The 26521-nt window shown below is 46.4% G+C and overlaps 1 protein-coding gene and 1 long non-coding RNA gene across 2 annotated transcripts; one reads left to right on the forward strand and one right to left on the reverse strand.

Annotated features, from left to right (window-relative positions):
• Nucleotides 1-257: 257 nt before the first annotated feature.
• ARL3 (ARF like GTPase 3) lies at nt 258-26520 on the reverse strand. The gene is made up of 6 exons (XM_005154553.3): nt 26404-26520; nt 17122-17265; nt 15845-15961; nt 11246-11296; nt 9125-9310; nt 258-556 (listed from the first exon to the last, which is right to left on the reverse strand). The coding sequence occupies exons 1-6, from the start codon at nt 26404-26406 to the stop codon at nt 509-511; spliced, it is 549 nt and encodes a 182-aa protein (XP_005154610.1). The 5' UTR covers nt 26407-26520; the 3' UTR covers nt 258-508.
• LOC117436058 (uncharacterized) lies at nt 819-7143 on the forward strand. The gene is made up of 3 exons (XR_004549555.1): nt 819-901; nt 3011-3205; nt 6884-7143. It is a non-coding gene; the product is annotated as an uncharacterized lncRNA (long non-coding RNA).
• Nucleotide 26521: the final 1 nt, after the last annotated feature.

Raw genomic sequence — 26521 nt, forward strand, 5'->3', positions numbered from 1 at the left:
ACCCTCATTACACAAATGACTCCTTAGCAGCTTTATTTTAAGAAACTACCCACAATTGGTAACACAACCGCATTTTATCTATCACTGAGGGGAAGCTGTGACTGACACCTGAGTGTGTCCTCAACAGCTGCAGACCTGCACGTATAGGGCAGGTCCTATGCATCTAAGCAACTACAGGAACTCACCACTCCCTCTGCACCACACTGAAGCACAGTCTTGCTTCTGCTAACAAACTTGCTTGCTAAATAGACATTTAATACTATTTATGCATAGGGAGGAAATATAGAATTCCTTTATTGGGGTAAAAAAACGATACTAAAGAGCAGGTCAAGTTCCAAATCCAGCAGTAGGTTTTAACCAGTGTTGTTCCCTTTTTTCTCGCTTTTTCTTTTAACAGCTGTAGCTGTGCACAGATGGAAAAACATTTGGTCAGAAAGCAGCAAATTAGTGTTTTCAGGCTAGAATTCTGCTCCCACCGCTCCTCCATTTCCATGCAGCTCTGAATGCTTTATTTCTTCTTAGCACTGACATTTTTGCACACCCAATTCATGCCGTCCTTCAGACAGAGAAAGGTAACATTAGTCAAAGGAAGGGAAAAGGAATCCCCCAGTCCCACCTGGCCACCATTCTGCAGGCACCGTGCTCTACCTCCTCATCCACCTCCTGCCTGCTCCCTGCACCCAAAACCACTGTGGGTTAAAAAAATAAGTGCTTCCTTGCTCAGCAGATGTTGTCACACAGAGCTTATTAAATCTTTCATCTGACCATAAAAAGCATCATCATCTCATCATGTCACAATGTGTAGGTCCTTCGAGGAAGAATCATTTTGCAGTCGAGGTGCGTCAGTGGCAGATGAAGGCTCAGCTCCAGGTTCAGCTACAGATGATTTGTGTAACCTTGGGTAAGTCATCTTATCTTTGAGACTGTGGATTTTAGGGGGCTGCTTGCTATACAGTCAGCTCCCTGCTAAGACATACGGCTCTAATTCTCTGCTCAGCTGCAAGCCTTGAAATCCAGATCCACAAAAGTCACTGCAATAACTGGATCTGGACCCTGCTCCCTGATCCTTGGGGCCCCCACAGAAAATGGGCTCTCAGGGGCTCCACGGGGGTTCAGTGAGAAATGATGTGGTCATGTTTTAAGAGGCTGATATATTCTTCAGGCAGCTTTCCTGACCACAGCAAGCAGGACAGTAGCACTTCTGCTGCAAGTACCTCATTTGCGAGTTTATTGCTCCTATCCCAGAATGGGACACATTATTGAAGGCCAAGCAACACTTTATCTGCTCCTGTCAGTTATCTATTAGGAGACACACACAACGGAGAGCAAGATGCACAGTCTCCTCGTATTTGTGCCCCATCATACCCATTACCTCTGCCATGCCTATGTGGTGTCTCTGCTGACAGGGAGGCACACGGCAAAAGGTAGAGGTTTGGGGATGAGAGGGGAGCAGCACAGCTTTGTGCTTTGAAATTGGGCAAACACTACCTTAGAGTCCAGGGCAGGGGGATTTCACTGTATTATGTTCAGTGGCCATTTTTAGATCATTAAAATTATAATGAGACCTTGAAAAAAGATCAGGACCTTTGGGCCAGCATCGTGGCTAGCCCTGTGGCAGAAGTGTTGCTGGCTTCCTGCACCATTGTCCCCAGACTGCCAAAAAGCCACCAAGAACCTCAACCTCTCCAAGGACGAAGAGCCAGAGGCACAGCACAGCAGGACCTTTGGGTGAGCAGAGACCCAGTGCCGTGCCTCCATGCTGCCCCTCAGCCACCAAGGTGGTGGCCATCTCAGAAGGGAGCTAAAGAGTTAAGAGAGAAGAGAGGGAGTCCTTAGGGCTTAATCAGAAGCAGAGAAGTTCTCACTTGAAAATACCAATTCACCTTGATAGCTGCGCTATGTGACACTTCTTATCTGAAGGGGAGCAGCGACTTTTGAAATCAACCCTTGTTGCTGTGTTAAATAAAGAAAAAGAGGGCCCAGCTTCTGTGCTGGGGTGCACATGAGGCGCTATGCCAATAACACTTCTAACTCTAACCTTGGGGAGGGTTGATGTCTCCAGTTTCATTTATTTATCTCCACAGCAGAGCTCAGTGTAAAACAAATTGTCTGAAATCCTCACAGCAAATGGGAAAAGATGAGAGGTAGATTCATTTTAAGGCCCAGTAGCTTTGTGTCTTCCCCTTTCAATAACACTGATAACCTAGGTGTAAAACATGTAATGCCTTAAGCAATCAATAGTGTGGTTTAAAGCTTATCACTTTAGAGAGAGAGGGAGCGAGTGATTCCCAGCATGAGGAATGCCAGGGCTTAACAATGGGGCTAGGAAGAGAGGTGTCAAGCCTTTGGCTTGATTGTGTGCTTTAGAAATATGCATGATTGCCTGCAAAGAGTAAAAATAAATAAATAACTAAAAATGCTCCCACAACGATTCCAGCTTCCCCTGCTTCGGAAGCAATAATCACATTTGCACACATCATGGCATACAAGGCAAGCAGAGCTCCTCATTCATTTTGAATGTAGGTTTATTTGCTGAACCAGAACAGCTGAGACAGCTTAAAGTAATAAATATCAGCTGACACCCTCTGCTATTCAGCACAGTAATCCCAGAAACAATACATCACTGCAAAACAACAAACACGCATCCTATCTTCTACCTAATCTGACCACAACCTGAATTCACAGTGATTAAAACTCTGCCTGCTGCCATTTGGGAGCTTGGGAAGGGGGAAAGACAGACCGTTTCTGCACCAGCGTGGCGAGGGTCATAAAGCAGAGTTTATGATGGGATTTACCATGGCTGGGAGCCTGTCTGCATCAAGCATTTAATAAGGGCAAAAGAATGACATAGCAAAATGCAAAAGGAAAGGTGAACTCCAAACAGGCTTGAAATACGTAAGTAGGTCACCAAACTTTTATATCAAGAAATGATTTAAAAAATCTCTCTTCTGGCATAAGTTACCTGACACAAAAAATCACATTTAATTGTAAATATCTCCCTGTCTGACAGTGCTAACAGGAAAATGAATATGCTCAGCCCTACGTGTGTTGTATCAGAGAGGTACGTGTGAGACACCTTCCTCACCTACGACCACATCACTGCTACATCCATAGCTTCCGGTGCACCTTTGGGACTGTGTGTTCTGCGGCACCCCCAAATACTCTGGAGAGGGCAAACGCAACAGAGAGCAAAAGAAACTAAAAGGTATGCTTGCAGTCTTTCTGCCTAAGGTTTGAAGCAGAATGGAAGGCTGGTAAAATAGAGAAATCCAGGGATGCTGATACAAACACAAAGAGCTGCTATGGGGAGGGCACATGGGAAGGAGGAAATAGTGCTTGAAAGAATGAAGTCCACAAGGAGTCAACTGTTGTCATCCTTTGCCTCTACACACTCTGTCCCTACATCTGCATGCTTAAAAGATGGCTCTATGCAAAAAGTACAGTCCCTACAGTAACATTTAGATCTTGATAGATGTCCTTGTGCTGCTTTGTTGAGACACAGAGACGTTGGCAGGTACTCTGAGGATGGAGACGGATACAATATTAGTATTCCAGCCTCAAGTCAACCCTGGGAAAACTTAGCCAGGGAAAGATTTCAGATCTTTCAGCTTTGCCTCTCTCAGCTCCTTAGCAAGCAGCTAGTAAACTTAACCAAAGTAAAAAGAGAGAACTCCAGGGAAGTGGATAATGCTCCTTGCAGAGAAATGCTGCTCAGTACAAGCCCGCCTTGCTGCAGTCACATCTGCTCTTGTGCCAAGGGAGCTGTACTCTAGCACGCTTTGGGAAAGGACTGGTAGAGCCCTCCCCAGGAGAAATAAAAAGTCCTGCTTGATATTAGTCCACTGCTTGCTTATTCTTGGCATTATCAGCTTTGTGGTTATGGGAGTGAAGTAATCTGACTTCAAACACAGTGAACGAGTCCGTTTCACCCTATAAAAAGCCTCCCAGTTTCTGCTCCCCTGCAAGCCAGGGATCAGGCAAGGCCACAAACTTGTGACCCTTAACATGACCTTAAGGACAGCAATGCTTAATCTTTCCATGTAATCCTCTGTCTGCCGTAACAAACTGGGTCAGGCAAGTGCAAAATTCTCCATCTCTAGCATTTTTGGTATGCGTTATTTTAACTGTCACTCTCTTCTCCCACTGCACAGCTAGCACTGTGCCTTCATTATCTGTCATTTCTTTGCACCTCCAGTTATCATATAGGCTGGCTTTCACAGGCTCCTGCAAGTACCTTATCCGTTGTCTTTTGCCTGGGCGCAGGCTTTTCTTTTGTCCTCTGAGACCTTGTATCCCTGATGCAGTGCTGTAGACTCCCTCCTTATTCTGCTTATAAAACACAAGACTTTGCTTTGTAATCTGGAAACACAGTTGTTTTTCCTCAACAAGTACTCAGTCTGCCTGCCCCAGGAGAGCTGCAGTCATTGAAATTGGTTTTAAATCACATTTACAAGTAGCTGCAGAACCTTGTGAAGATGTGGAAGATCCAGCCTGCCCTGGATAAGACATCTTTAAGACGAAACCTAGCTCAGAAGACTGGGTCTCAGAAGCATTGAAGGGGGTTCCTATTCTGAATCTTGCACTTATGAAAACGCTGAATCGCAGCATGGGTGTAACTTTGGTCTTGGGCTTCAGTCTCAACTGGGTTGAAAGAGCCAGGAAGGAGAAGGTGGCTCAGCCCTTCCCACAGTCCTTTGGGCCAGACCAACTCTGGCATAAATTAGAGAAGTTTAGTGGCTACTCTCAGTTCCACTGGCTTTTACTGGTCTCCGGGGGGCTGTTATGCTTGGGGCACTGTGGATGCAATACACTGCAGCATCGTTCTGGAGGACGACTTCTAGGGGCAGGCTGAGCTCCTGCTGCCTTGATCGGAGTCTTGCTTCGTACAGGAAACAAGCTGCAGAGCATAGACCAGTCCAAAGTCTTGACTCATGTTTAATACACATCCTGGCCCCTAAATAACACTCCAGCAAGGGGGCAGACTGCAAAACAAAGGAGTCCTGCCTTGTTTTCACACCACCCTGGCTGGCCAAAGTGAAATGTGCATAGCTCTTGCATGCCAAGGACTACAGCTGAAGATCTGGTCACAAAACACAACCCCAAGAGCCTACATGGCACCAGAGAGCTGTTGTGCAGCAACGCTTCCCTTACGTTTCTCTGCTGTCACTGATGATCGCCTTCCTCGCTTACTGTGCTCTGTGCAAGGGTCTCGGTGTAAGTTAGTGCAGGACTGTGCTCCAGAGGCAAAAGCCCAAATGGCTATGGCAAGAAGAAAAAGCTTTCCTGCTTTCCTAACTAAGGCTGAAGGATAAAATCAGACCCAAGCAGACATTTTGCTTGAAAAAGTCTCTAAGCATGAGGAATGCCACTCTTCCTTCAATGGCGCCATGAAGTCTGACTAACAAGGCAAGAGCTGCCCACAGTTACAATCAGGAGGTAATGAAGTCTTCAGCTGTGTAAAAGGCTGCCAGCTGGAGTCAAGGACACTACACGGGTTCCAGTTAACCCAGTCACCCCCCTTCCGAGCCTGCCCAGGACATTGCTGGGCACCTTTTCCAGAGCCCCCAATGGTTAATTTTAAAATAGAAGATGACAATATGGATTCCCTCCTTAATTAACAGTTTTATTAAACAACCCATTTAGAATAATAGTTAAATTCTCTAAATTTGTATCATTCTATTAACCATAATCTAATCTCATTAACCTTGAAATTCCCAGTCTTAACTACCCAATTCTATACACCATGGTGCTAGCAGCTAAACTAATTAAATGACCTTCAAACTATTTCTCCTTCATGTATTGGCATTATTTATCTTTGCTCATTGCTCTTCCTTCAAGCGATCACAAAAATCTTCCCCTAAGAACTCTTCTGCATACACTCAGTACTAGATATGCCACCACTCTTCCTTGCAAAATCCGTCAGCGATGTCTCCAATTCTCCTCTAGCTAATATATTCCATCAGCAGTGACGGTTAAGCGTGCTTGCTCCTTGGCTTTCAGTCTGAGTACCTGATGCTTCCACATCTTCATTTATTTTGCTGTCACTCATTGTCATTTCTCAAAGAAGTCCTCAAAGCAGTGACCTGAGATTTAACTGCACATGGAGAGCTCCTGTTCACAGCCACTGGTAGAGGGAGATATTATGTACCATGATCTTCAAAAATGTCTTTCTTAATCTCACTGTCTACACAAGTTCTTTGATTCCCCTAAATTTTGAGCATGTTGACCTCTTCTCAGAGTCCCAGGACTGAAGATGCCATTTCTTCCTGTGCTCATCCAGGTTTAGTTTAAAAGCCATCTCCCAAACCACTTTGTTCTATGAATTGCCAAGCTCTCCTTTACCTTGGTACACTTGCTGTCTGATTTGACAGGGCTGGAGTTACGGCAGAAGATAAATGTAGAGGCTGTTCTTGTATAAGCTGTAAAGAGTTTGTGACTTCCCTGACCTTTTGGCAATAATCATTTAGGGAATAAGCTGCAGTATTCAGGGCAATGAGACTTCTGACATCAAAGCAAAATGCTATCTGGCCTGCATCTAAATTAATTTGTCTAGATAAGCATGATGAACAAAATATTTAGGCCTATAAATACTTGTATTTAGCTTGTCTTCTTTTTTCTGGAAGTGAATGCAGAAGCAGATTTCATTTCTTCAGTAGACGGTATTGGGCTGCATAGTTTACTGACTGTATAGGGAAGGAGTGTACTTCAAGGAAAAGGCACAGTAAGAAGGTGCCATCAATGAAGAAGTGTGCAGCCCACTCCGGAGAGCCCACTGGATCAGCTTCAGAAGGAAGAAAAGCTGACAAAACTTCCTGTCTCTTAGTTCTTCCACATCCTACATGCATCCCTGAATTTCACCTGCCTCTTTACTGCCCCTTTGCAGCTGGAGAGCTCAGCTGGACTTCCATCAACTAGAGGAGGGCCTGGAGAAGGGAAGAAGGTGACCTGTGCCTGCCTGCGACCCTATGAACTACAGCCCCACTTTCCTGATCACATTTCTTTGGACTTGAATATACACTGCCATTGTGGAATGCCTTTCCCTCTACCACCACCTCTTCAAAATAAACATGAGAGTTGAAGCCTTTCACAAGATTGGCTGCAACACAGCCGAGTTTGCATCTTAGCTAACTAAATAAAGGCATTTTGAAGGACACCATCTACTATATTTAAGTCTAAACATCTGGCAAGAATTTTAAATCAGAACTCCTGTACTGGGTCACATCAATGGTCCATCCAGGCCAGCACTTCCTCTCTGGATGCCACAAGAAAGAGCATGTAGGAACAGGATCTCCCTTGCTCTGTCCTATCCTCCCAGGCCATGGTCCAAGCTGTTTCTCATTCCAAAGCTGCCTCCAGATCTTAGTGATCAGAGGTTGCCTGCAGATCTCTTCTGAAATTCACTCAGTGTTTTTCTGAACCAACTGATACCTCTGGTCTGCACAACATCCTGTGCCAATGAGATCCACAATTTAATTACACAACTGGCAAAGAAGCACTTATTTTTATTTAAGCTGCTGATTATTCCATTAGGAACGCCCTTCCTCTAGCAATGTGACAAACAGCACATAGTCTGACATTTTTATACCTTATTTTATAAATCCTGAAGATGTTCCCATTCCCTGTCCTCTCTCTTCAAAGCTGAAAGTTCTAATTTATTTATTATCCCCAGGTATAGACATCACTCTGTGCTACTGATCATTCTCACCAGAGGATTCTCAGATCTCTCCTAATTCTGAGCAGATATAAGGACAGTATTTTTTCTGGTGAGGGTAGTTAAGCGCTAGAAAAGCTTACCCAGAGAAGCTGTAGCATCTCCATGCCTGGAGATACTAATAACTTGACTGGACAAGGCCCTCAGCAATCTCTTCTCAATTCACAGTTCTCCCCACTTTAAACATAAGATTGGTCTAAAGATCTGAAGACTCTTCAACCTAATTTTTTTGGTGGACTCTGTGATTCTACTACTAAAGTCTTTTTATATGAGGCAGATGCAGAAATGAATGTCATGTTCAAGGTATGGGATCACCATGCCTTTACCCTGCTACAAAGGAAATGTTTTCTGGGATGTTTCTTGTTTGCCTTCTGATAATTGTCTAGTGTCTGATTTTCCTCTCTGGCCTTAGATAAGCACTAAGCTGCTATTCCCAATGATCTACTTCTGAGTAGCGGCAGCTCATTTGAGTCCATCATCGCATGTGTATAGTTAAGATTGTTGTTCCTCACGTGCATCACTTTGCACTTGTCAACACTGAATTTCATCTGCCATCTTACTGCCCACTCAATATTGTGGGCTGCTCCTGCAACTCTTCATCATCAGCTTGAGATCTGACTATCCTGAACAGCTCTGTGGCATCTGCAAGTAAGGTTTTACTGAAACTGCAAGGAAGATAAATCTCTTCATCATTATGTTTCTTTAAATACCAGTGAAGGGAGTATTCCCAACTGCTCGGATTGTGAGCACTGCAAATATTTCATTAATTCAGGAAAGCCTAAGAGTGAAATAAACAAACCTAGGTCCCATTTACATTACAAAGAGCTACTATACTGCAGAACTGGCTACAGCACAGGAGCCCAAGACACAGCTATTACAGTTCAGCACAGGAATACAGCTCAGCCCCCTCAGGCTGGGGTTTGCTGCCCCACATGCTGCCGTTATAAGTGGTCCTTGCCATGTGTGCAACTCTTGTGTTTCTCTGGATCAGAAAAACTGAACGTTTTCTCTCTGGCATCTGGATTGAGCCAAACGCCAAACAACGTTAGTAGCAAAGGTAAATCAGGTTTCTAAAGTGCACACTTGTAACAGTCAAAAAAAACCCGATTTGTTTTGTGAAAATGATTAACCTGACAGCAATCTCTTTGAAACAAATCAATGCCTTCATTCGGCCCAGCCAGGGGTTCTGGGTGGGGATGCAATTGCTCTCCAGTTTCCTGGGGATGTGGGCCCACAGCTCCCCTTCCCTTTGCACAGGCGATGAGACACGTGCCCTGTGCTCCACACTGCAAGGGTTTGGCTGTGCTGACCCTCCTTTGTGAGGCAGCCGGTCCAGCCCCACCCTGTGTATCAACAGACAACCATCTCTTACAGATGGCCTGCTGGCACAGCAAGACTTCTCCAGAGCCTCACCTGTACTCCCTCTCCTGAAAGAGCTGAACAAGACTGGATCTGCCAGACTCTGTCCCGGATTGTGTGTAGGTTCAGTCCCTCAGCAATCTCTGAAGCAGGGGCAGCCGTCAGCAAATCCTGCTTGTTAGCGAATATGAGCACTGGGACTCCACTAAGCTTTTCTTCATCCAAAAGCTCAGCCAGCTCCTGTATCATTTACAAGGGAGTGGGGTGGGGGAAAGACGGAGAGAGGGAAGGGAAGAAAACCTTCAACCACCAGTGGTTGTCTCTAATTAGAAATATATTTAGGGCAAATGCTAGAAGAGCATGTTCCAGTGAAACCTAGATCTTATTATAAGAGCAAAAATGTATACAATCATCTCTGCCCAAGGTTCAAAAGCTATTTCTTCCAATTACAGGTTACAAAAATCTTCATCTTAGTCTGAAATTAGCAGTTGCCTTAAAGGCTACAACTCTGTGTTTTACCAGTCCTGCTCCCAGGAGACCAAAATTGATGAAACAGCAAAAAACATGTAAATTGGCAGTATGAGGAATCTGTCTTAAGTTATTGCCTGACTGGCATTTGTACCTGAGCAGTCGTTGACACCAGCCCTGATATTGCTAACAGTGAATTTCAGGGGTTTGTTCCAAGTTTTATACATTGCAATTTGAGCAGGAGAGGACTTTTTTCATCCCCAGAAATGGAAATCTCCCTCCCACAAGAAAGTGTTTTTGAAGGCACTGGATAGCTGAAGACAGGCTAGGTTTACTAGCTGGATTTTGGCTCCATATGCACAGCACACACTGGGTGGCATCTTGAGAAATGGGTTTGTTCATTCAAAACTGGGTGACTCAAAGAGACTTTTTTAATAGCTCAAATCTGAATCTGCAGTGGATCAACAGTGGCTGAAACGCTTCATGTCGAGGGTTGTGCAATGGCTTCATGTGAAACAAACACACCGTCTCAAGTCACTTCCCTGTGTAAAGATATGACAAACCCAGCAGAACTTGAACCTGTAAGGACTGCTGGCATTGCAGATAGATGAGTACATGAGATTTTTGTGGGCTCCTTAATTAGCTGGAGAGGTCTCAGGCTTACAGATACTGTCCTAACATCTTTCATCCACTGGCTAGAAAATTCTGGATTAAATGAGCGCAGTCAGGAAGATGCTGAACTGCAACAGAAATCTGACTCCATCTCCCCAAAACCAATGTTTGGTTTGACACCAGGATAAGAAAATGGAGTTACAGAGTTGGCTGGGACGTTTTCAACTAAATACGTCTTTCATGCAACACGGCTGATTTATTGAAACCAAAAGTGTTTGTGGAAATACAAGGGGTCCAGGCTGACTTCACCTGACTTGGGCAAGTGCTCTAAGCTTCTGCTTCCTCTCTCTCTCTTTTGCCCAGTAAGTATTTAATTGCTGACATAAAATGAAATAGCTCCAGCAGGGGAAAGATTCCCCCCACCCTTAGAACAACCAATAGTTCTGCTGTTAGGGTCTGCCCATGACACTTGAGAGGCAAAAGATCAAGTGTCTCCTTCAAATCAGACAGAAGAGAGTGCTTTAATCTAAATCTCCCATTTCTGGGGGATAAATCTGTTGCTAGCTATTTTGGGACAATGTCACTTCCTGAATTTTACAAAAGAAAGTTCCAAAGTCCTATTTTTGCTCTATCCTAAAACACAAAATGTTGCAAAAGATCAAAACGGAAATCTTATTTTCTGGCCAGTCTTAGAAAGTTCTTAATTTTGGGTTGGGTTTTTTTTTTCAATTACATCCAAAACACAATCAAGTCAATATGATTTCCATTCCAACTTTGTAAATAAGAAAATAGGATTCCTCAGGGTCTTAGTTTGGCAAGGTTTAAAGGACTTAGAGAAGTTTTTACTTTCAGTCTTAGGCTCTATTTGCTATTATTGTATAACTTCAATGAAAACCGTTCTATTTAAACGGAATTAGGCTACCTATTTTCCTTGTTTCACATATACCAAAATAATCTGCATTGATGTTGAAAGGCAAGTCTCTTGAAATGCAAATTTCCCTCATAAACAACAAAACCATCTTCCTAACTTTTGTGAGCAAAGGGCACTTAGAAGCACTGAATTACTTCAAAGGAAGCTGGGCATAAGTAACTTACCTGACCTGTTTCTTCAAACCTCTTCCTATCTGCGCTGTCAATGACATAGATCTGAAAAAGAAAAGAGAGAAGTTACTCTTCCCAGAAGACACTCTTCTACAATATCACATGCTTAAGTGAGCTGAGCCTAATGATTATGCTCTTGGGCACAAAGATCCCCAGTATTATTTACAGCAAAATTTGACAAAACTTCAAGACATTCTGAAAAGAGAGGAACCACCTCTTTTAAAGCTGGGGAGGGATGGACAGCCACGTGGGTAGGATCAGAAGGGAGCTGGGGGCAGTACTGAGGATGCTCTCACCATCTCCATAGCATTTATTATCCAAAGAGAACAGGTATCTGCCTGGTATCTTTTCTAATGACCAGCTTACAAGCTGAAGCTGAGCACAGGAGGACAAAACCCGGGGAGCCAGATATGGTCTAGCAAAGTGAACAACCACTGCACTGGTGTGACTATGCCGTGCTCCCCTCTAGCAGAACCCATCACCTCAATAAGCAACCAAGGCACACAGTGGCACTCTGAGCAGGTGAATATATTTAGGACACTCAGTTCCTCTCCATCAAGTGATCCTACTGCAACATTCTGGAGCAGGTGGCTGGGGAGAAGGGCTGGATAGAGTCTGTGAGACTCCAGCTACCAGCTTGTCCACCAGGATGATGGTCTAACGTGAGGCATCCCTGGTCTTAAGGTCCTTTCCAACCCAAACCATTCTATGATTCTATGATGGAGAAAACAGGGAGCAGCTGGCTTATGAAGACAGACAATACAATCCTGCCACCTTCTCAGGGCTGGGCACCACATTTCATGGTCCACAAGGAGGTCCCAACCAGGCACTTGTTCCCTGGTATGATGAAGGGTGGATCTCCCAGCCCGCAGGCTCCCTGCCTTGGGAGGGGCTCTCCAGCCTCTCCAATACCACAGCATGTACCCATTTCTGTCTGTAAATGCAAGCAAGACCTCAGTGAAGGCAGCTCTAGGTCTATACAGGCTAAAAGGCTCTTCAAAGGTCCCCCTAAATACATGCTTATTAAGTCCAGCCACCCTCCTTACCTCTAGCAATGCTGTTGCAGTTGAGATCATACAAGTATAAAGCTACATCTAAAGAAACAGGGAACCCCAGTATAACACTTGGGCAAGAATAGCCTGCTATCCTTTTTTCATTACGTGGTAGGGGAAGGTTTTTGAAGGAGAAGGGCGCTGGGACAGCAGACAGGGACAGGACTGGTGACAAACACTGAGCATTTTGCTGCCAGTCCCTGCCATTTCCCATCAGCAGTGATTGAAGCTGCTAGTGTGTCATCTGCATGCTCTTTGGTGGCTTACAGGGAGCAAATGTCAGCCTGGTTTTCAGGGAATAGATGAGCACAGCACCCCACCATCAAGATAAATGGCATCCTTGCAGGCAGTCTCAGCATAAGACTCCATGCTTCCAGGATAATTTTGACCAAATAGTAGAGGGAGGGAAGATCTCTAGCACCAGTATCTATTAAACTGTAGGCACTCCCTTAATGAGCACTGTTACATTTGTTGGCAATGGGACCAAACATGCAGCAGGAGAATCTGTGCCAGGGTGGAGGAGGTAACCTAGCACCTCTCAGACCTCTCTGTTATGCCTCGAGGTCTTGTGGTCCCCCCCAGGCCAGGCTGATGCACACTGACACAGGCTGGGGTACATGTGGCAGGACTGGACGCAGCTGCATGGTGGGGGTGCGTCAGCCGTGCACGCTGATCGAGCCACGTGATGGGAAAGGCACACCGTGACACACAGCCTCTCCCCACAACAGGATCCCAAGCACGGGCACCAATACGGTGTCAGCTATGCCTGTCCTCTCTGCCCTTCCTGAGCATCCACCCCATGCATCCTATTTGGGGGTATGAAACACACAAAGAAAGGAAGAAGCTGCAGTGCAGCTGTGCTCCGGGGTGAAACTGGACTGTCATCTGTCCTCCTTTGGGACATCTCAGGGGAAGCTTAGCAACACATGAATGAAATGGTTAAGTGCTTTCTCAACTGAAAGTCGGAACCTCCTCTATTACGGTGCTTCTGTAACTGGCAAGGCAGAGGTCTGAGCCCAACCAGCCAGGCTTTCCCCTGCACTACTCTCATTCCTTGTTAGGGAGCTATTTTGCAAGATGAGAAGCAGAGACAACAGTGCTCCGGGCAAAAGCCACAAAAGCACAGAGAAGGTAAAGTATGTGCAGAGTGCCTACTTCCAAACCAGAAAGCACTGTGCCAAATAGCTGCAGGTGCCTGTCTGAATATGCAATCAGCCAGATATCCACACCTTATTTGCCTGGGTTAAGCTTCCAAATATCACAGGTGTGTGATGCAAGACCAAGCTCTCATTCAAAGGCACCTGCATGGATTTGAATTTGCAATCACTTCCTGCTTTTTCATACTCCTTAGAGGGTGCTTTCTGCTTTGTGCAATATAGTTTAGGAGAAGACAGAAGCAGGGGGTCCTGGGAACTGTAGTGTGTCTCATCTCCACCTTCCTTCTATGGCCAGGGCCACACAAGATCCTGTTTCTGGCTGTGGTGCTCAGTAGCACAGTTGGTCGCTTTGAACAGCCACCAAGTACAGCTTGTTGGAGAAATGGAGCTTGAGAAATTCCTGTAAATTAGGTGCCTCCTTAGAGCGACATGCCAAAACAAAACCTGGAGTAAGTGGGTTGGGCAGAAATTACAAGTGGTGGGACCAGATGAAGAAATAACATGAGGGATAAATTGGCTTAATTTACAGATGCACAACCTGTACCAGGTTTATCTGAGGATAAAATTATTGGCTAGAACAGGGGTGAGGGCTAGCAGAAAACAGAGAGAGTCACCAGCACATACCTGATCCCAGTTTTGGTGTGTATGAACATAGCAAAGCACTGCACTAATAATGCTGGCAGCTCCCAGTCTGGGGCTGGGTGTCAGCACAGAATGCAAAGAGGGGAGCTTAGGTCCCTCTGTGCACCAGTTATTCCCTCTGAATTCACACTGCTGCTTGTCCCAAAGTGACTGCTTCTACCTATCCCTTTTCTTACTCATATGAAAATAAGGGTTTTCTCTATATTGTTTTAACTGGGGTAGAAGGAGGACAGGGAAAACAATTGCTTTCATCTCTTTCAGCCTTCAAATTCACCTTTACTTCTGCACCACCCATGTAGCACACACTGGGAAAGGTGGAAGCCCACAGGCCAGTGTAGCTCACTGTCTTTGCCAGCAGTCTTTCAGATACTGTTTTGTGGTTGTACTGTCTCTGCAGCCTCAGCACCTGCCATAGCAGGCAAAGAACCCTAGCTACTGCTTTGCAGTGTTGACTTTGATCTGCACACCTACTGCCTCCCCACCACACACACAGCTACAGAGCTTGGACTCAATGGGCACTATCACCTCACAGCCATGCCATGTCCCCTTCTTGATGGCCTCAGAGGGACATGCAAAGCGTGTCCTGCTAGTTTCTCAAATCCTGATCTTTTCATTACTCTTTGCAAAAGCAACCAACAGGGTTTTGCTCTGGTGGCTGCCCTCAAACATCAGATTCCAAATTCAGGCTGAAAAGGGGGAATCTGCAAAAGAGATTACTGAGGGTTTATCAGTCCCACTTAAATAACAGCTTCATGTGGACATGGTTTTCTAAACCTGCAGGTGCAGCCAGGCCCTTCAGGATCCTGACATGAGCCTTGGAGTAGAGTCCTATTCCTAGCTACACTGATCCTATCATGGAAGCGCATAGAAGCTCACAATATATTAGTATGTATGTGACAGGAGGGAGGAAGGGCGTCTTTCTGAGAGAGCTTCCCGCTTTCCCATGGGAGCCCTGCAGTCTTTGCCTTTTCTCTGTTCCCACAGGCAACATTGCTTGGGGTGGGGAGAGGCCTGAAGCCCCCACCCTGCCTTCACCCTGGCACAAGGCTGCATGTTAGAGGTGATACTTGAAACTAGTCAGGGCAGCACTTGGAGGGTCCAAGGGTAACATGCTATGGCATGGAAACACAAAGGTCCTGCACTGTAAATACAATTGTAGTAATCTGTAGCTAATTCTGAGGTAATTACAGCGAAGTTGTCAAAAACATTAAAGGACAGTCTTATGATTAAAGGAGCAAAAGAAAAGACAAGGGGTCTCTCTGTGTCACTCAGTCAGAAGCTTTCCCATATGACGCCAGCCATAGCATTTAATTCTGTTCAGCCTCAGTTTCCCCAGCTAGAAAACAAAGGCACCATACTGACCTACCTCTACACATGAGGCTTAAGTCACTAATGCCCATGACAGACCTTCAGAGTCTCCAGTGAAAGGACCTATAGATGGGTACACTAAAAGTTATTAATGTTCTTTCATCTGAAGGAAACGGAGATGAGAGGAAAGGAACTGGCTATAACCAGCACCATCCTGTGAAAGTAAAAACATGCAACTGAATGATTTCTCCAAACATCACTGTATTTTTCTTACTGCACCCACCCAATCTTGCCATTTCACTCAGAGTAACTCCTGTTACAATGGCAATGGTGTTGCTGAGGACTTGGACATTACATTACTTGTTCCTGATTTCTGGCTGAGACCTTGGAAAGCCATTGCATGAACACAGGATTCAATTGCAGCCAATACTCACAAGGACATCAGTGTTTTCAAAATAGTTCCTCCAGTACGGCCTGATCTTCCTCTGTCCGCCTATGTCCCATACATTTAGCTTGAAGCCTTGAGACTGTACACTTTTGATGTTAAAGCCCTGGAAAGAGCAGAAACAAAGCCACATAGAGCATAAAGCTGAATGGCTGGAGCATGTTCATAGGCAGACATTAACACCTTATATATCCCATGCCTGCAATGTGCAGTGAGATGGGCTGGGCAGCCATAAAGATGGATCGGCTGTGGGAGAGGCACTGGTGAAAGTGAACACAGGCGCCAAACCATCAGTTTGCCAGTGTTCTTGGGTCAAGGGTTGATGCTGTCATGGCTATGGAGATATACGATGCACTTACTTAGTGCCCTGGCAGGGCTCAGCAGGGTGGGTGCAGGAAGAGGTGGGAGAGCTGTAGATAAGGAGAAAACAAGGGCGCTGTGAGAAGCAGGACTAAGCTTGTGAAAGCTGAGTAGAGTCCCAGCTAACATGAAGCCAGAGGTCTCTGCGCAATTCAACATGACACAGCTAATGCTGGGCTTAAAAGAGCAACAGCTGCATGTCTGAAGGGTCCATTTCATCAATTAGAACACCAACTGAAAGTGCATTCAAATAGAAAAACAGGATGTGGCGTGGGCTGGCAACGTACTGCCACACCACCCAGGGGACTGGGGCTTGGAACTGGGGTATCAGGGCTGGGAGCTTTGGGAGGCAGCTACAAGGTGGGGGGAAGCATCTCCCATAGCTCTCTAGCAACCTCCTCTGGTCAACATAGGAGTGATGCTGCAGTGCTTCTCATGGGAGACATCCTTCTCTCCAACCCTTCACAGAAAGGCTCACAGAAAGAAGACCACAGGCATCAGAGAGGGAGTGCTGGAATATGCAGAACCCTCAGAGCTGGCTGGGTGAAAGATGCAAGGAGACAAGGGCTTATCCAGTGCTGCAGCATCACCTGTACATGTCCCTTGTTTGGCAAGGACAAGAGGAACAAAGTCTCATCCATGCAACCCTAGCATGACCCAAAAGCCTTCTGCAGAACTGCACAGCATTCATCCGCTTTTACACTACCTGGCAGATCTGGTGTGACATGACACTCTCTGGCTCCTTCAGGAAGCCTCCTCTTATGCAGAAAACACACAAACTTAATGGTTCCCCCAGGCTCCGGTTACTCCCCCATTTACTGAAACACTGCTGAATCATTAGTGTTTTGTATAATAAGGCAGGTGGGACCACAAGAACTACTTTGGGCAGGAAAAGGCCTTCCTCACCTGTGTTGGTGTGATGTGGCTGATGTCCTCAGATGCCAGCTGTTTCAGGAGTGTTGTCTTGCCTGCATTATCCAGTCCCAAAAGGAGGATTCTCACCTCCTGGTCTGGGGCGCTTTTCAGTTTACGCAGGATTGACAGTAAACCCTAAATCCACAAGAGAGACTGTAGCTGTTATTTGCCCCCCACCATTCCATGCCATGCCCTCCTCCATTGAAATGGGCTCTCTATGGCAATGGATCCCAAGACACACTGAACCCCTTCCTGCAGTCCCGATTCCCATTTCCTCTTCTCCTCTTCCCTCTCACCTCTTATTTTCCTTCATCTCAGAGTGTATTGACAAGGTCTCAGACAGCACAAATGTCACTCAGTGGGGTGCACCACTGGCTGCACTGCTCTTGTCACACAGCTTTTTGGCATTCCCTGTGCCAGGAAGCCAGTGGCCTTCACATATCATGTGTAGAATCTGCAAACCAAATACTCGCAAGCTCTTAATTATCTTTTATCAGAGGGAAAACCCCATTAATTTAATCTCCCTCCTATTTAACTGCAGGTTACTGTGTACCTGACATCAGTTCTTTTCATAGTAACTCCCTGATCTGCTCAAACTCCGTTTATCTGTCTAAAACATGCCGGACCCATGGGGCACATGCAGTCCTGGTTCTCAGGATGTAGCACTTAACAACTATCTCAGATCACCACACATGCTCACTAAGAAAAGCACAGTGGATTTCAGTCATTAGCCAGGCTCAGCTCTCTGAGCTGACAGTATCACTCAGGATTAGGAAACAGAATATGCAGGTCAGCTCATTTACAACCACACACATCCCAGCAGCACACCCAAGCTTTTGTCAGTGCCACCCCTCAGAGACCTGCACCTCTCTAAAATGGCTGGAAAAATACTTTGGATCCTGGCACATAACCGAGAGCTGCAAAATCACCCCACTTCCGGCTGCCTCTGGCTGCCCAGCTGCAGAGGAGAGGGGCAGTTATAGCCAAGGGCATGGGAGCAGGCTGTGAATCCAGGCCTGCCCATGTGTCCTTGGATGTGTTGCTGCACTGCTCCTCAGAGCCTGAGCAGCGCACACCACAATGAGACCCAACCTGGGGACACAGATGCTCTTGCAACTAATTTCCTTGAGCAAATCCAGGAGAGGGATACACCTACAGCCCCTTCTGGAGTCATCGGGACTCCTGCTTGGTCTCTCCCAGACAATTCCCATGTTGAAGCCCATTGAAATCCAGAGGCAGGAACAAAGCTCAAGTGTCAACATAAACCTCAGCCCACAGGGGTCCATCATCTCTCAAGGTTTTTTGTTCTCCTGTTTGCAAAATGGAGACAAAGCTTCTTGTCGACTTGCAAGGGTGAATCAGTTAAAGCCACAAAGTGCTTTGTTGCTATGAGGAACTACACCCTCTAAATATTCCTGCTGGGGCCAAGGACTGTTTGAGCCATGAAGGTTGGTCCCAATCCTCTCCAGATCACGGTAACCAGAAACTTGTCCTCAAGATGAAGAGCTGCAGGACACGGCACAACCGTCAGGGCTGCAGCATGGCTGAGGCAATGCCCTTCTCCCAGCTCCTGGAGAGCCCCATCTCAGCCCTTTGGGAACTGCTGCTTCCCACTACTGCTCATCACACCGCTCTGAGCTGGGAGTGTTTGGAAAGGACACAGCACTATCAGTCACAATGCCAAAACTTTCAACAGTGCACTGAGATTCAAAAGCACGTGAGACTTGATCCACTCCTCTGAGCATTTCTGATTTAAAAGTAATTTATTGGTTTTCCATTTAATTTCCAGATACAGCTCAAAATACATTCATGATGTGTAATAAAACAGGGAGAAGAGACAGAACTTAGTAAAAATGGGTCTGAAGGATATCTGTAGAAAGAACAGGATTGCCATCGTTGCTGTGCTTTTAAAAAGCACTGTGGAAAGCTGAGGTTCAGAAATTCAGAGCTGGTGCAAGGAACAGCAACACTGCAGTCTCACAGCCCAGTAAGCAGGCTCAAGGGATCACCTATTGCATAAACAGGCTGGCAAAAACTTGGGAATCGAGGCTCCACTCAAGAGCTGTTCATCGGAAATGGGCTCTGCTTGGTAGAGGGTGCCATGCCTCACAGTACCATCCCCAAACTGCTTGTAGCCAAAGCATACAGGCCTGCAACATCACACGCCTGAGGGCCAGATGCTCACAGCTGGCTCTCTCCATGGACCATAGCTAAAGGATTTGGAGGGCTGTGCTCAGCACAGCCAGAGGAAAGCCCTCCCAGCCCAGCAGCTCATCTCCCCTGCACAGTGCCCAGCCCATGTTCTACCCTGATGATGGTCTGTACTTCCACACGTCCGAGGGGAAAGGAACAGCAACAGAAATACTTCTCATGCTTAGTTGTTTACTTGCATGTCCTGACTGCCCTTGACATCATTAAAACACACAAGTTTTCACTGCATGACTAGCAACACATTTTCTTTTCACCTGCAGTCACATTTATAGTTGTGTTTGTTGGCTTGTAAATCCATGGATTTCAGCTCAGTAGGGATGACCCCACTTCTCATGGGCCTGACCCAAAGCCAACGCACACCAGCCAAAGAACCACTGGCCACTTCAGAGAGCTCTGAATCAGGCCCTATTATTTCAGTTTATTGCTCACAGTTAAAAAAGGAAGCTGTTGAAATGCTAATCCTATTCACAGCACCACTTGCTAAGTGCAGAGCAGTGTATCCCAGAGCCGATCAGGATTAAGAGCCTTTATGTTTCAGAATTCAACTCCAAAATACCGAGCGCAAAGAAATGTATTACAAAGTATTGCTTATCTTCCACGGAGCAATTCTCAGGGGTCTTGGGGAAGAGGAACAGTTGTAAATGTTAATAGAGCTTCTCCCATTGTAGATGGATGCTATTTCTGGGCCAGTATGACAGCCTATGAGAAAATGATCAGCATCGTTCCATATTCTACTCAAGTGACACTGCTGCATGGCTGATCACAGGATTATCTGGGATAGCCAATAGAAGCAAGGATATATATAGAAATAAAAGTATTCTCTAAGGTATAAAGTAAGCTGATTTAAAAGGCTGGAAGACAAGCAAGCCAACATAGAGAAGTGGACTTTATTTCAGTAGCTGCCAGCATAGGTTACATGGCCTGCATATATAACTTAAATCAAGAGCCAAATAATAGTATTGATTACTATGACTGTTACTATTTTGTAAATATTATTTAAAGCTTGCACCCAGCATTCTCCCTGCACTTGGTGAAGATTTAAGATGAAGGAAAGCCATGCACAGATGGGCTTCTAACATGATTTTTAATTGCTCTTATGAGCACACTGGCTAGGAAGACAGAAAGCATTTCCTGACAGCTTAGTAGACTGGAAAAAATAACTCAGACAAGCTCCCTGCTGTATGCCACCACTAAGTGGGACAAGCAGCCCTTATTGCACACACACTGATTGACGAGCACTTCTCTGCTCACAAACACAATCCTGAAACTAACGGGCTGATGAGAGTCAGGTAGTAACCCTTTCTCACGATGGAATATGTCAGGTAGAAAACCAAGAAATGGAAAAATTTGGTCTAGAGAAGATGCTCGGAAGCAACAGGAGAGGAGCAGGCCTTTGGAGTGGGGCAGCAAACAGCATGCCTCAGTACTGGGATTTAACCTGCAGTGAGGAGGTAGGATGCCCAGAACACCTGCACAGCAGCCAGGCCAGCAGTAATCACTCACTGAGGGCTCCAGTGTGAGGAGCAGGACAAGTCTCATGCAGAACAGAGGAGATGTTGGCTGGCTGAGAGCTGCAGAGACAGCTCATAAGAGTATAAGGGCAGTGTGTCATTTGCACAAAACTGAGCAGACTGCGGCATCTGTAACAGAGGAGGGAACTGCAGATGCTGTTTGGATAATGAACAGCATAGCGTGGCAGCACGGGCAGCCTCTGGAGAGGGGCAGGCAGACAGAGCAACTCAAGGCTGGGCACAGTCAGCCAGCAACCACTTCTTGGTCACCTCTGGGTTAAGCAAACTATGTTTTATATTAGACTGGCTTGTTTAAAAACATCTTTGTCCTTGGTGGAGAGGGTTTCCTTTACAAGCACCATGAGGAGACAGACTGATGGGGTCAGCAATGAGGAGACTGCGTTTTCCAGACAGTGAATGGGAACATGCGAGAAGAATGTCCTGGCAATTACTATGAAATCAGAGTGGGGCATTAAATTCAGAGATGCAACTAAATGGGTAAAAGCGCTCATAAACACATTGAGCATGAAAGCAAAGCTAACCATCTTATTAGCATCCTTCAAAAAACAGGGATGTGTGGTTTTATGAAAGTATATCATTGCTAGGTTTAAAATAACCCTTGAATTATCAAAGGACTTTCAGTTATAGCACCATGCAGTAATCCTATTCTCTTAAAAAAATAAAATACAGACATACATAAAAATACAGTGACATTTATAGTCCTAGCTAAGGGTTTTGTGGGTTTATTCAGCTTTAAATCCATGCTGTATATGGGTCTTTTGAACTAGTTGATGCATGTAACTACATCCTGTACCACAGAAGCCGCTGAAAGGAAGATTCACTTTATAAGCCAAAGCAAAAATTGGTTTGGGACAAATAGAGCATTGAGATAATCTGTTTAAATATTGTATCAGATTGGCAATATAAAGCCGTAATGGAAAGCACAATTTCCCCTTGTACTCAGGGCTGGATATGCAGGGCATGGATAAAGCGTGGCCCACAAGCTGCTGCAGAGCACAGTTGATTCTGATTAGGAAAGAGGAGTAAATGTATTCTGCTTAACTTTATTAGCCACAAAGCTCAGATAATTCATTTAAAATAAAACCAATCTCAGTCACCAGCAATTGCTTATCTACTAGACATGGATATTCAGCTAGAATCAAATCAACCAGGAGGTTGACACCAGGAGGCAATACAGCCACAAAACTCAGCACCTCATCCTGCTGCTGTGACCACATCTGCATTCTGTACACCCCTGCATGGACTCCTCTTCCCCTCTGCTGCAACCACAAGTCACTTGTCTTTACACTCAAGGCCCTCCCCAGCTAAGCACATTTGCCATGGAGGTGATGGCTCCTGTGTCCCCATGGTTTGTGATGCCAACCCTAGCACTGCTGAGCTCTGTCCTTAAACCTTTGTGCCTTTCCTGCAACTGTGGGAGAAACTTGACAAAATACCCATAAAACCACCCTGTGATTTTCTTGCTAATTCCTTCTCTGCCACACCTACAGTCCTTCATGAGGTTTAGGCAACAAACATGCCAAGTTTGAACCTGTCTTGGACTCTCCTTACTCATATCACTTGGTTATCTCTCACCTCAGGCAAAGCGTATTTCCACGGCATGGAGAACAGCTCCATGTTCTTCTGCCTGCACAGAACCTAGAGTAGCTTTGGACCACAGTTTCCTTTTAATTAAACAATATGGTGGCAGTTCACCATTTTTAAAGAGTGAGTTAAAGACAGAAGGTGCACTTGACGGTTTCAGAAAGTCACGCAGGAGATGCCGACACGGAGAATGATGAGGGGCTCAGTTAAGCCAAATATCCTGCCTTCAGCAGTGGATATTTGAGGCTACATTTGTCATCCATGGTGAAATCCTGCACACACAGAGCTGGAGGAGGGGAGTCCTTTTATAACAACTGCACTGATTAGCTGGTGTCCTGAAGAATGACGTTTGATTACCTTTATCTTCGGCTGCAGAACTGCAAATGTCACTAATGGTCATAAAATCACCCAGTCTTTTTGAAAATACAACCAAAGGAAATTAATCTATTGAGCACAGTTTATTCAATACTTCTTACTCTGGCAAAACTCCCAAAAAATCATTTGCTTGCTGCATGTCTCCACCATATGGTGTCATTCAATGCAGACTTTCTCTCCTGCATTGAAATCCAAGATTTAATGGAGCCGAATCACCTACAGAGTTTTTCCAGCTCAAGCCTACTAACACAGTTTTCTGTCAAAGAGGTCGCACAGCACTTGCTGGTTGGGTATATTAACCACGGCCAGCATGAATCCTGCTTTCATAATTAGAATCAAACTCCTCCGGTTTTAGCAAGTTTGAAGGAAGCATTTTGCACAGAGAAGAACTGATGCCCAGCACTGGACAATGTTGGCAGTCTTTATCTGGTTTCAGAACTTGACAGTCTCCGAATATACTGCCCTGTCTGCAGGTAGTTTCTCATATCAATGTCTCAGCAACCAGAAAACTAAACTAGAAACATGACATGGGACTGTACAGGGAAACTAAAGCAGTAAGGCACTATTCAAACTCTCAAAAACATTTTCTTTTTAATGAGGCCATTTTAAATAGAACCTTACCACCAAGTAACAAGGGAGAAAAGAAAGAAATTATGGGTACTATGTACACCTACAGTAGGCAACAGATAGATGCTAGTTTTGCTAGAAACATGAGCTCAAGACCAGAAGGAAGATGCCCGACTATGCATTTAGCTATACTGTGCCTAATGTCAGCTAGACACTCCATGACTCAGTTTCCTCAGCTGTAAGATGAGGCCATGCTTTGACGACCCTGGTTTTGACATCACGATGGCAGCTTCAATCAACAAGCTTAGAAGAGCACCGGCATCCTGTGGCCCCACCACTGATCAATAACATACCAGAAACTGCTATTACAGTGATGAGGAAGCCACAAGCTCTGCTTCACACAGCATTCCCAAGGCTTTGGAAAGCAGCGTATCCTTTCATGTAGCAGCCTCCCCTTGCCCTTGATGTGCACCCACCACAGATGCTGCTTAACAGCGCCAAAGACTTCAGTGCTGCACATCCCTCATGCTATGCAGCTTTATGGCTCATCTTCCTCTCCATGCTCCACCTATGACCTTCCACCACCTCTGCCCCACAGCTGCGAGAAATGCTGGTCTGCTCTGCAGAAGGAGACACTTCCCCTCTGCACTCACTCACTTGGATGAACACTGAAATCATTTAAACCTCATCATTAACCCTCTTATCACTGGTGTTGGAGCAAGCAGTTATTGAAGGGTGTTTAAGCACTTTCCAATGCAATTGTGACACACCAGAAACACGCTCACGGGCAGCTACCACAACTCATATGACAAGCAGTAAATTGTCACATCAAGCTGCCTGGATCATTTCTGACTGCTGACCCACACCCCCAGGCTGCCATAGCTGCTTTGGATATATTTGCTGCTTTTTCAGTGTTTCTACACTAAGGATTATTCTGGTTAGTGGAAGTTGAGACTCTAGAGACAGCAGAGCACTTGGCAATGCTCTGCCCAGCCCAATCCAGCCATGAGGCACCCCAAAGTGCCACCCACCCTGCCAGAGGGGCTGTAATTCAAATAACAACTCCCACAAATGGGAAATAGACAAAGGGGCAGTAAAATGGTGTATCAAATAACATGGGCATTGGGAAACACCCAATCCACCCTCTCCATACACAGAGCACTCAGATAACAGCAGCCAGACCCTGGACTCCACCAGCTTATCGGGACATCACAAGGCAGAAGAGCAGATTTGGCCAGCAGCAGCTGCAGGCCAAATGTGTCCCACAAAGCACTACACTGCTGGAGGCAGCTGCCTTCATCTTTACAGCAGATGTCCATCCTGTGATGGCTTTGGTGTCTGGTGTGACATGCTCCATCATCAACTGATCTAAAATAGAGCAGATCCCACAGATCTTATCTCAATCTCTTTCTCTGAGGCCCAGCAGGTGGGGATGCAGCCAGAATTAACCCAGGGAAGATGAGCTGCCTTTGCTGCTCTTGCTTATTCCTCCTCCTGTGCTGCCCATTTGCATGAATCCAGCTTGTGTCCAGAGGGCTCCTGGACCAAACACAACTTAGCCCTTGGGAAAGCTCTTTCCCCATTGCTGTTTCTTTCTGCCTGTGCTCTCTACACATGATGCATGCTCAGCAGCAGCTCTCCCCACCTACTGCAGCTCTCTCTTACCACCCAGCAGGCCCAACCCCTTCTTCCAGTCCTTACTGGACTTTGCCAGCATCCCACTTGTCCCATCCCAACTACTCCAACATGTAAATCCAGGTTGTTCCAACAACCCAGACCATCATCTGACCTAACCCCAGCCTTGATTAGGCTACAGTAAATCATCACCGTATCACCTATCTCCCAGCACTGGCCTCCACCCTAACCAGAACCTTCACTGCACCCAAAGACCTGGTTCTGTAAGTCCACATTGCTCTCTCTAAAACAGTTTACTTCTTCCCTTGAACACTTCCTTCCTTCTTGGGTCCCCTCTTTCTCTCGTCAGCATCAAAACTCCACTTCTAGCCCTTTGCATAGTGCATTCCTATTTCTTCTTTTCAGCCCAGACTGTCCCTCATCTCCCCAACCTCTGGCAGAAACCCCCACACCACACCACATCCTGGCAAACTATCCTAAACAGCCAGCATTGACTGGGTTTTCCCAGTGACTCACCAGACTGTTTACCCCACCAATACCCCACCAAACTGGCAGGTTTCTTTCAGCCCCTGAGCACTGAGTTTCAGTCCTGTCCATCCCTGAACACCCAACCCCTTCATCCAGGCTTTCTCTGTCATGATCTAATTCCCACTCTAAAGCTGTTTATCAACACCCAACCCAACAACCTTCTACCTCAGCAAGGTCTCACAGTTCCCTCAACTCCTGTAGCCAGGATCCAACCCCCACAATTGGATCCACCCTCACTGGATTGTCCAATGCCCTGTCACAGATGCTCCCAGACTCCCCACAGTCAATGCCTGAACATCCTCACTGGGTTACTTCATTGCTCCTTCCCTTGTAAGGGCAAATGGGCCATGGCCACCCTGCTTCCCAGCCCTCCTTAGCACCCAGGCCTCCATCATGCCTTCCAGACCTTGACTGCATCAGGTCAAGGCAAGCTAATTCCATCCCAACAAAGACCCCCCCCCGTAGCATCCTGAAGCCTCCCAGCTCCTGCCAGGCCCCTTTTCCAGGTCCCACATAGCCTCAGGCTCCGGCCAGGACCCCACGCCAGCCTGCATCTCCCGTGGCTGGAGGCTCCAGCAGCATCCCTCTGGCTGCCTGCCCCTAGTCCCCCTGCCCCAGGCCCCCTTTCCTAACGGGATACTCCCCACCAGCTCCCGGTAGCCAAAACCCCATGGTGACACCGCCGGTCCCAGTGATCCCCGGCCTGCCAGCCCCCCGGGTGGGTGTCCTCTGCTCCCGTTACCCCACGCTCCCCAGCGGTGGGCGCTCTCGGGCTCAGGACCCCTCCGGTGCGTGCCGCCGGGCCCAGGCCGCCCCGGTGCCCCGGCCCCGCCGCACTCACCATCCTCTGCGCGGCTCCGGGGTTACCATGGGCAACTGCGTCACACACACGCCGCCGCTACGCACGGCGTAAGCGTTTCCCGCCGTACGTACGGAACGTGCCGACGGCAGGCGCGATG

Source organism: Melopsittacus undulatus, chromosome 4 (assembly GCF_012275295.1).
Source record: "Melopsittacus undulatus isolate bMelUnd1 chromosome 4, bMelUnd1.mat.Z, whole genome shotgun sequence".
NCBI classification, from domain to species: domain Eukaryota; kingdom Metazoa; phylum Chordata; class Aves; order Psittaciformes; family Psittaculidae; genus Melopsittacus; species Melopsittacus undulatus.

Coding starts and splice junctions, on each gene's coding strand:
- ARL3 (XM_005154553.3), bottom strand. Junction 15,962..17,121: donor GCCACATCACACCAACACAG/GTGAGGAAGGCC, acceptor TGCTCTTTCCAG/GGCTTTAACATCAAAAGTGT. Junction 557..9,124: donor TTTCAGGAGAGGGAGTACAG/GTGAGGCTCTGG, acceptor CTCTGTCTGAAG/GACGGCATGAATTGGGTGTG.